Source organism: Squalius cephalus (assembly GCF_949319135.1).
Source record: "Squalius cephalus genome assembly, chromosome: 9".
Lineage (NCBI taxonomy): Eukaryota > Metazoa > Chordata > Actinopteri > Cypriniformes > Leuciscidae > Squalius > Squalius cephalus.
In genome coordinates, this window is record NC_137130.1 from 34,472,548 (window position 1) to 34,484,081 (window position 11,534).

General features: G+C 37.3%; 1 protein-coding gene across 1 annotated transcript; it reads left to right on the top strand.

Annotated features, from left to right (window-relative positions):
- Window positions 1-9,146: 9,146 nt before the first annotated feature.
- Window positions 9,147-11,534, top strand: dlx2a (distal-less homeobox 2a). The gene is made up of 3 exons (XM_079881443.1): window positions 9,147-9,644; window positions 9,906-10,090; window positions 10,958-11,534. The coding sequence occupies exons 1-3, from the start codon at window positions 9,314-9,316 to the stop codon at window positions 11,270-11,272; spliced, it is 831 nt and encodes a 276-aa protein (XP_079737569.1). The 5' UTR covers window positions 9,147-9,313; the 3' UTR covers window positions 11,273-11,534.

Sequence of the window (11,534 nt, forward strand, 5' to 3'; positions counted from 1 at the left end):
TGAGAAAACTGAGTTTTCCCGTTAGCAAACTGACACAATGCGAGTGAACCGTATCAAAAGGGAACAATAGATTTCAACCAATTAATACATTAGATTAATTTTCCTGTTACTGACAATCTTATGCTTTGCTATGTCTCTATTAGAATTGTTTTTAAATCTTTGCATGGGACAGCCCCTCTATATATTTCTGCCTGATTGACGCTCGGGAATTGACATTCACAATGTTGTAAAAACAAAACCAACATTATTGAGAATGACCCAGTTGGTATGAGACAAGATTTTATGGCAATGGAATTGGAATCTGTTTTTATTACAGAGTCCAAAAAACACTGAGGGAGAAAAGAAAAGAGGGTATAATGTTTTCAAAACGGTATTAACAATTCCTACAAATGTTTTAGGTGCCAGCACTACTTTTAGTCCAAAAGAGAGTAATGTAATGATTGCAATGCTATGTGTGTCTCAAGAGAGGTGTGATAGAGAACAAGGTCACTATTCCTTGTTGTGGCGACAGTGCAGTCCAATCTAATCCTTATCAGTCTCTTCTGTCTTTTCAAACTAACTACCTAAAAGACACATCAGAGTCTGAGAAATTGCCTAAGCAAACGAATGAGAGCCATTGTAAAATATGCTAAATAATAAATGAGCTTTTTATGATTGATAAAACATTCATGATGAAGTCAGTCCCTTTACAGGATTTCCAAACCGATGAAACTGAAGTTGTGACCACCTTGGAGTCCAGATGAAGAGACCGCCACCATCATTTGCCATCATTAGTCATACTTTTCATTTGTGGCTCCTGTTTGTTTCTCTGAGTCCTCTCTCATTAAACTAAGATTAAATATTGGGCCCCATTTTATAACAAGTGTATTTAACTACTATGTACTAACATTTAAATTAATAATTTGATACAATTTACATTGTACTGATATAAAAAAAAATACATGAATGCATGAACTGCATGAACTAAGACCACAATGCAACACAGAGAGGTTTATTTTATGATGACATCATAATTTAAACAATTATACTCTGTTAACTCAACCATAAATATGCACACAGCTCCAGAGCATTGGCATGAGCCGGTGTGCCACCTGCTCCCTGTCGCATCTTGTTATTTGCATCTGATTGAACAATGTGTCAGCTAGCCAGCACTGCCTCATGCAGCAGATCTCAGAACACTTGTACGACAACATCACATACGCACGGACTGATTTTAAAAACATTATGAGTGAGTATATCTCATGAAGTGGTGTCTAGAAAGATAGCATAAAATATAGCTGCAAGCAGCAATTAATGGGGTTCAAGCACATGGGTAAAAAAAGTTTTTTAGCAAGCCTGTAACCACCTAGATCATAGATGGAAAGGAACATTTACAGCCAAAACAGACAATTTGCTAAGGAAATTTATGTTTTAAAGCTTTTTATCAGTTATCGAGGTTGAGCTAAAAACTAGTTTGCAAAAGTAGGTTATTGAAATAATCTCTGATATTTAACGAATGATTCGATTGACAGCGGTGGTCCTAGAGGCAAAGTTGCTCAGAATGAGGAGTTCTACCAAATGGTGTGAAAGTCGTTTGCATGTGCGAAAAATCGCGTAATAGACAATCCTACAGTATATGCCCGTGAAACGTGAAGGCGCTCACTGGTAGCTGATTTCTTTTGCATTTCTCACAGGCCTCTAGGGCTGTGAGTGAATTGTAAAAAGTGATCAGTTGACTTAACTTAAAAAAATTGAGGAAACCTGTTGCCTTAAAATTATTAAGTAGCCTAAATAAACTTCATGCTTAATCGAAAAAAATTAAGCAATGTGGAATTGTCAAGTTCACATAACTTATTTTTTTTCAATTAAGCATTAAGTTTATTTACTTAATAATTTTAAGACAATGGGTGTAAGTCAAGTCAAGTCAAGTCACCCCCATTTATACAGCGCTTTTAACAATATAGATTGTTTCAAAGCAGCTTTACAGTGATAATAGGAAATTAATGCAACAGAGATTGTTTTGGCTTTATAGCAGCTCTAGAATAAAGTTGTACATTGTCTAGCTCAAGTTATTTTGATTGATTCACTTCAGTCGCAACAATCATTAGTTATTAACTTAGGGGCCGCTTACACGACACCGTTCCAACAGAAAACTCTTAAGTTCTCTCTGTGCAAACTTTAAAAACACGAACCTGTGAGAACGCTGGCGGCGTGCACATGCATATTACGTGTTTAGTATATAGGTAAGTGCGTTTGAATATATATGTGCGCAGCCGCGTAGTCCTTCTTTACAAACCAACCCTCAACAAACTACTTAAAATTTATAATACAGAATTTTTTTATCGCTTCAACGTATCTATGTGAACTGGAATTATCCCGACATCGTTCTATCTGTACAGAGGTAAAGGGAAGGGAAGGGAAGGAGGCCTTCACAGGGGAGAGACTAGTTGACACTTCAGGACTGCGTTGTCGTCGTGTCCAGGCGCAGGTCCTTCATCAGATCTGGATAACAAAATTTTTTTAAGTAAGTGAACTGAACACTCTTTACAGTGAGGCCCACCGAGTTTTGTTCCGATTGGCCTCTGTTAACCTTGTCTGACAGCCGCGCTAACTTCACTGGCTGACGGCGAACGTGTTTTTCGAGATACACAAATGTTCTTGTTGACAATCGTGGTACCTTGGACAAAGACAACGCATGCTTGTTTTCAAGTCAATCGGACTGACTGTTGCGTAGCTATAGCTATTTTTTTTATAGCGCCACCAAGTGGCCAGTCACCACATCCTTTTTCATGCGATCACAGACCGAGCCCATACATAGGTGTACAGAGTTTGGTGAAATTATTTATATATAGGCTATTATATAGGCTTTTTAGTAAAAGTGGCCACGTCCACTTCGAACGTTTTGGCATCACATCGCGGACGTAAATCGGAAATTTCTTTAGATAGTTATTGACAATTAGACTCCAGAGAATCTTTCTGCACTGGTTTGGTGAAAAACCTAGGACTAGTTTGCAAAAGTAGTTTTTTCCGAAAAAAGCCAAAATATCAAGCCAAGGTGACGATCGAATTCGAGACGTGCATTTTGTTTGTCTTAGGATTCCAATGATATAAGCCACATTATGAGCCATTATGTACTTTTGATCGCTGTAGCGCCACCATCAGGCCGATTGGGGCGAGTCTTGGTGACGTTGTAGACGGGGTGGGTACTACCAACCCTTCAAAGTTTCAAGTCTCGCCGACTTACGGTTTGGTCTGCCCGATCACTTTAAGGGGAGAATGCTGATATTTGGAAATTCTAACAATTACAATAGTGTTTCAGCGCTATGTGCTTGAACCCCTAAAAATGCTGTTAAACATAAATCTTAAAGTGGTATCAATGTCAAAGTCATGTGATTGACTCTGAAGGTACACATCAAGTATTAAAGGTATTTATGTCTTTGTCTGTGGACAATAGCATATACAGTACAAATGGCAGGCACTTTTATCTATACTGTACAGCACATTCTTATGACGTATGTCTTAGGGGTATGCATGCTACCTCTACCAGTTAATTGCAGGAAATCATAACAAGTGTCTGCCAAATTTTAATGTAAATTATGTATGTAACTTCATGGCTCTTCAACTGCATGTGAAAACCCTTCCTGGGTGTATATGAAAGACCCATCTCATAAGCCTCTGTTTGAACATTTGCTCATCACACACAACACATAACACACTCTCTGTCCTCTGAGCAGAGTATCTTGGTTAATGGTTTGTTCTCATTCTGCAACTTGTTAAACTTCCTAAACATTTGTTAAGAAACCACAAACACTTAAATTCTCACCTGGAAATCATCAACCACAAGTGATCTTGTGAAAACACTATGAAACCAAGTTACTGCTGCACTTTTGCTTTACATGTATATCAATGACGACAATTCAGCTGCTGTGAGTTTGATAGCAGCTGAGTATTTGATGACTATTCAATGCTGGGAAATATGTTGACAACTGTAAACCAGTCTTCAAATGTGCTTCATTTGCACATCTCTGTTAAAACTCTATCTTCATAATTGTAATGTTTGTAGAAACAACTGTAAAGATTAACTGTAAGTTACATCACCATATAGGATAAATGGTTTAATATCACATTATATGTAATTTTACTGTAAGATACAGTCAATTTTGTTTTGTTTTTGCAAGTAAAACCTATGAATTACCATAGAATTTGTGCTGAAAAACAATAAAATTACATTCCACTACGTCCCTGCAAGACTCATCTGATTATATTTTATGTAGATAGATTTGGTTCTTTTTATTTATCAGTAATGTACATTATGGTGTTTTGTGTTACGTTGTCTATTTAGTGTCACATGTCGCATTTTGCCTTTGCTTTGATTTAGTTTTCATAATGGACTTTCAGTTACCAGTTTCGTTCCATTCATTAGTTGCCATGGACACTCATTTAACGATCACACCTGTTGGTCATTGAGTTAATCATCATTGTGTATTTAAGTTCCTCATTTCCTTCAGTTCATGGGTTGGTATTGTCATATGTGACACACTGTTATGTTGCCTTCATTCCTGTGGATGACCTGAGTTTGTTTTACTTATTAATTACTTCTATTTTGAATCTTGATCATCGTAGTCGGACCTAGTCGGTTACGAACTGTGTTATCCCGATGGTGTTTTGTCTTTGTGTGTTTGACCCTGTGCACTGTTTACACCGATTATTGGACATATTTTATGGACAAGCCACTTATCAACCCTGTTGCTTTATATTTTTACCACCTGTATTATTATGGTGGTTATCTACACTGTAAAAAATAAAAACGTAAAATGTACTGGTAATTTTCTGCCAGGACTTAATCCAGTGATTTTACAGAATTTTCTGTTAACCATAAAACACAACACAATGCAATGCGTAATTCAAAATACAGGTAAAAGACCAGTTAAAAACAATACGGAAAATCCCCTCATATTTATACAGTAGGCTACACTGTAAAAAATTTCTAACCCTCCCAAATCAAAAATTTCAAGTGACCGATAACATCAAAATTTTTCAATTGGCCCAAGTGAAATTCTGTAAATTTCAATTGGCCCAAGTGAAAATCTGTAAATTTAATTTTATAATTTACAGAATTTCACTTGGGCCAATTGAAAAATTTAGATGTTATCGGTCACTTGAAATTTTTGATTTGGGAGGGTTAGAATTTTTTTACAGTGTACATATTGCCCTATTTTTACCGACTTTTTTTTTTTTTTTTTTGGTAATGGAAAAAAAAATATTTCAATACTTTAGTGTTTCCTTGCAACTCTTGCATTCCCTTGTGAAACTTTGCATTCCCTCAAAACTTTTGCAATCAAGAAACTTTAGGGTCGCTTACAAAACTCTTGTAATGAAAATAATGTGAGGCGCTTTTGTAAGCGAATGTGAAGTTTCTCTGGGGAACATAATACATTTGCGAGAGAACACAAAAGCATTGAAATATAATTTGTCCTCCCATCTCATATTTTTGTCCATCACCATGTCCATTGTCGGGTCTCTGTAGTTATCAGTATGCTAATGCATCTACTTTAAAAATGGAATCCTCTACCAATGATAAGATTTCTGGATTTTCTTCATTACAAGCAAGCAAACAAATGACTGTGATATCCATCCATATTGGGAAAGTCAAAAGACAGCACAATGACACTGCCATGCTGGAATCACCTTGTGAGAAGACGCATCAAACCACTGGCTCATTTCCAACTTTTATTATTGCTGATACATGCTGACCTCAGTATTCAGAAAGGAACACTCTCAGATATGAGTCAACAGTGACACCACAGACAATTTTAGACTGACAGATAACTAACTAAAATGTCCTTGCTAAGACAGCAAGATATATCAGCGGACTGGATTAGACTGGAAAAATGTGCTTGTTCTTTAGCAGAATGTGACCTCAATTCATCTGTATAAGCAAATATACAACACTTAAAGGAGTATTCTGGGTTTCATAACAAGATAAGTTCAATCGACAGCATTTTGGCACAATGACTACTAAAAAAACAACATTTTGACTCATCCCTGTTTTTCTTTAAAAAAAGACAAAAATTGAGGTTACGGAGAGACATTTACAATGAAAGCAAATGGGGCCATTTTTTAAGGGTTTAATGTGAATCCTTTTTTACAGGATTACAGGGTTTACGTTGTAATAGCAACAACGTTTTTTTTCACAGTAAAAATCATATGAACAAAGTTCTAGAAATAAGGTGACTTGACCTAATTTTTATTCATTTAAGAAGACTGATTATATTCGTATTCTTGCATAATATATGGACTAGTCATATCTCATATTTGCATAATAGGCTACTTAACCTACAGCACGGTCACCCTCAAGGGCACTTCAGACCTTCACTTTTAATACTAACCTATTTAATACACAAAACAATAACCTCAATGATGAATAGGCTACGCCTATCAAACTAACTGCAGTATAAAATGTACTAATAGCTAATGCATATTTGGCCATGTAGAGCTATAGCATGTTTTTATACAGATAGAAAGTCGGTGCAGACCTACAAATGGCAATGTAAGGCACTGTTGGTTTTTCATTGCGCGGAGAGCAGCGCCACCTGTTGGCTCGCAGCAGTAACTGCTGCATATTGAATAGCCTATTCAATATGCCCTATTGAAAGGGCTTTTCATATTTTTTAAAAAATATAAAAATTAAAATCAAATAAAAATAATTTATAAATAAAATAACGTCGAGACGGCCTATTAGCTATAACTGCAACGTATTAAACCTGCATAGTTAAACAATTTTTTATTTGATTAGAGTATTTTGTGCAGACACAAACGCTGGCTATATGTAGCTACAATGCTTCGTTTAATGTTTAATTTATATTTTCAGAGATTCATAATGTGGGTCGAAGCGCACGCTTCCAGGGTCAGCGGAGGCATGGAGACAGCGATTACCCGTCTAGGTCTTGAGTGATCCAGCAAATAACGAGGACATTTAGAGGGCCAATAAAGGTTCACCGTGATGCCAGCAGAGAGCACAATAACACAGAGAGGTGAAGCTGCGCGTCAGGGACATTCACAGATCAAGCGCTCACTCACTGCCCTGCTCTTTCTTTCTTAAAGAGATAACGGTGCCTGTGGTGCTGGAGAGAGGCAGAGAGGAAGAAGAGAATGAAGATGGTGTGGGAGACGACTTGACAAGCCAATACTTCCAAATATATTTTCCCATAGGCTATTGTCTATATATGCCTATAATATATTTTTATCAGAAGCAAATTAACATTAGGCATTCTATTGCATCACATTATACAGTTTCTGCAACAATCAACAACCACAATTTAATATCTTCGTGGTTTTGCTGCTTTTTTATTGTATTCACAAACCAAGTTAAAATAATTTTATTGAATTATTTAGTTAATTTAGTTAATTAATTAATAATAATTTAATAATTTAGTTCATTAATAGTTCATTTAGACAAGTCTTAGATTAAGCCAGGATTAGGCCTTAGTTCAATATGGGCATTTATAGTTTAAACAGCTCAAACATGCATTTTAGTCTGGGACTAGGCTTAAGCGTCGTCTGTGAAACCGGGTTAATAATTTAACAGATAAACCGCTGAATGTTTTTTTGCGCTTGTCTTAACTGACTGTCTGTCTCTTTACGACGCATTTCGGTAAACTCACAGGCTATTTACTGACGGACACATTTGAATTTGACTTTGCTTTTTCTAGGCCTAGGCTATATGAGCTAGACACGTTATTTAGCCAAAATGCTCTCAATCAATGTTGAACACATTTGTCTAAAATGATAAAAGGTAATGTTTAGAATACGGTTTAATCAGTGGCGTAGACAGGGGAGGGGCCATGGGGGCACTGGCCTGAAACCATGGGGGCACTGGCCATGGGGGCCACTGGCGCGGGTTCCTCAATTAGCTAATATATACAAACCGCGCGCCACGGGACTAGCGGCGCCGGCGCCTCTGATCGAGCAGAACACAATACAGGACAGAGTAGAGGACATTCTACGAATATTGTTTGTTTTTATTTAAACACTTCAAAATGGACCATATTCATGAAAAGAATTTTGGTGTAAATTTGTTTGATAAGGCAGTTTATTTATGTTTGCCCATGTATAAGGTTGTGAGGATTTGTGTGAAGTTTATACAACCTACGTTGAGTTTTATTATTTTTGTGAATTGTACTCTATACAGAGTGGATTATTTTATTTATTACAGTTTTTCACTTCTGAAAAGTGAAAAGTTAATACAAATTGAATTTGACTGAACAGTCAAATTCAATTTGTATTCACTATTTACAGCAGTGAATAAATGCCATTAAAAGAAAATAAGGTATCACTGTGTATTGCTGATTTTAAAGCTTACTGAACTTTAAATGATTTTGGATATCTACAGTTGTACATATAAACACAACATAAGAGTGGCCCCTCTGTATTAATTCTGGCCCCTCTTGTGGCCCCCAGTTGAAAAACTCCTGGAATCGCCCCTGGGTTTAATAGGATGACACCAGTGCCCGAACCGCATGCAGAAACATGTGCTGTTTTGTGTTCACCGACAGGTGTCGCAGCAGGTCAGGGTGCCATGCATGCCATGCAGAAAAGAGCGGCTCCTCGGTGTTGTTTAAGAGCTAAAGAAATCTGAAGTCAAAGGTCTAATTGCTGGGTTGAAATCAACTCCGTTTTAATAAGAACCATTGCAAAATGAGCACTTCCATGCTTTTCAGGCATAGGCTATTGCTGGTTTTGCGCGTTAAAGCTATCTACAAAAGTTCCTGAAGCGCAGCACATCGTGCTACCGTGTTAGTTAAACCTTTTATTAATAAATCAACAAACATTATAGCTGATTTACAGAAGAAGCCCATGTATTCCGAATAAGGACCTGCGTAAAATATATTAAGGTTTCGTAGCCATTTTAATTTGATCACGCGCGCCAGTGATTGGTAAAGAATTACGTAGGCTATAAAAAATGTTGTCAATGTTTTTTAAGAAGGTCATAGCAAAATGTGTTTTCATGTAGTACAAAGTGTTGCAGTTGACCATCACCACACAGGATGCACACATTTCATGCACATGTGAGCTGTGTGTATCCCGCATTGATTGGCTGCTCCGCGCGCACTGGTTCATCCTCCCCCATGACGCGCGATAAATGTCCGTCCTCCCGCATCTCTGCTGACACACAATCACAGTCCTGCTTTGCCTATCGGCGTCTGCGTTTGTTTTCTTACAGAGGGGAATGTAACTTAACTCAGAAAACCTTTTAAGTTTTGTGCGCCTTTAGAAGAGTTTTTTATGGGTTTGTTCTTTCGTTGGACGTGCGTTTAAGTATTTTTTTTGCGTTATGAAAAACATAACCGGAGTTTTTGACAGCCTCAGTACAGATATGCATTCAAACCAGATTACCTCCAGCAGTTACCACAGTCTGCACAAATCCCAGGAATCCCCGACTCTCCCGGTCTCCACCGCTACCGACAGCAGCTACTATAATAACAACCAGCAGGCCGGACAGTGCGCGGGCTCTCCGTACGACCAGATCAGCTCGTACCAGTACCAGAACACCAGCATGAACAGCGTCCAGTACAACACCAAATCATATGAGCTGGGCTTCGGCAACGCGTTTGGCCCCTACGGCGCGTACGGCCCCTGCTCCTCTCCAACTCCTGCAGATGCTGGTAAATATCTCTCTCTTGTGGCAGTGAGCGTTGTAACATTAAAAATGGAAATCTTACTATTTATTTACAGAGTATCAGTGAAGGAAAAAACGTTTATTGATAAATAAATCATGATTTTTAGAGCTGCTTTTAATTGCGCGTGCATGTAATTAATGCTAATAATATTTGAAACATAAAACGTTTTTATTATTGCATTGCGTGAATGTTTTATTTAGAATTCAGATCCTTCAGACGTTTTGTATTGTTCGTTTTCCCTCCTAGAAAAAGAAGAAAGTGAACCTGAAATTCGAATGGTTAATGGAAAGCCAAAGAAAATCCGAAAACCGCGAACTATTTACTCGAGTTTCCAGCTGGCGGCCCTGCAGAGGAGGTTTCAGAAGACTCAGTATCTGGCTCTGCCGGAGAGAGCCGAGCTCGCAGCATCACTGGGACTCACGCAAACACAGGTACACACGGGCTTTCCACGTCGAAATAAAACACCAGCCAGCAAATACGCTTTAGGATTGTGTCTAATATAATAATTGCTCTTTAATCTCTGACAAAATTGGGATTCAATAATAATAACAACACTAAAAACAACTTTTAAATCCTAATAACACTCCTTAATTCAACATCATTTAACATTAAAGCGAACATTGTGTGTGATTATTTCAAGGGTTAGGGTTGAAATGTGAAATTATCATCCAATACACATGGTAGCCTAATAACGAAAACAATTGGTAACACTTTAACTATTCAATAAACTACAATAAGCTTCATTACTTAATTTACTAACATGAACAATACATTTGTTACTGTATTTGTTAATCTTGTTAGTTAATACAAATACAACTGTTCATTGTTTGTTCATGTTAGTTCACAGTGCATTAACTGATGTTAGAAAGATTTTAATAAAGTATTAGTATGTTGAAATTAACATTGACAAAGATTAATAAATGCTGTATAAGTGCAGTTCATTATTAGTTCATGTTAACTAATGTATTGGTAATTAACCTTATTGTAAAGTGTTACCATACAATTATATATATATATATATATATATATATATATATATATATATATATATATATATATATATATATATACACACACAGCATATAAGTGCTGTCAAATCAATTTATCGCGATTAATCGCATTTAACATAAAAGTTTGTTTCTATAATATGTCTATGATAAAAGTTTGTGTTTATATAATATATGTGTGCATGTCTCTGTATATATAAAACATGATTCAGCGGAACTTTAAATAAAGGTGACTTGACTTGACATTGTTTAATGCTACTCTAGATACTGAATAGTTTGCTTGTTTTCCAGGTAAAAATCTGGTTCCAAAACCGTCGTTCGAAGTTCAAGAAGTTGTGGAAAAGTGGAGAAATCCCAGCCGATCAGCACGTGGCATCCAGTGAGTCTCCACCTCTTCACTCACCTCCACTCAACACGGCCTGGGACTTCGCGCACAGCCAGAGAATGAACCCGGTGAATACGGGGTGTTTGTCCCAGAGCAACAGCCCCCCGAACACTGCCAGCCCTTCCTTTCTGACGAACTACTGGTACTCCTCCACGAACTCTGCGGCCCATCTACAGCCACAACACCACAACACAACTCTCAGCGCAGGGACCATATTTTGACTCGACTGACTGGGGAAAATTCATTTTGTGAACTTGCAACAAATGACTTTCAGGCCTGTTTTTTCCCCCACATGGCGAGACCTCTTCACCTTTGCCACGTTGATCATTGCCAGTGCGTTTTGGGGCGTAACACTGTTTCTCTTCATGCAATGTCGTCAACAAGCAAGACACTAAAGAATCAAACATATACAATTATTTTTGTATTTATTTATTTTGTTCTATGGGTGGTACATCAATGGATTAAAACCAGTTGTTCAGTGAA

What these genes read in the sequence shown, in the direction of transcription:
- dlx2a (XM_079881443.1), top strand. Translation starts at nt 9,314, where the DNA reads ATGAAAAACATAACCGGAGTTTTTGACAGCCTCAGTACAGATATGCAT. An exon ending in TCCAACTCCTGCAGATGCTG is followed by an intron (nt 9,645 to 9,905) that starts GTAAATATCTCT and finishes TTTCCCTCCTAG; the next exon opens with AAAAAGAAGAAAGTGAACCT. An exon ending in TGGGACTCACGCAAACACAG is followed by an intron (nt 10,091 to 10,957) that starts GTACACACGGGC and finishes CTTGTTTTCCAG; the next exon opens with GTAAAAATCTGGTTCCAAAA.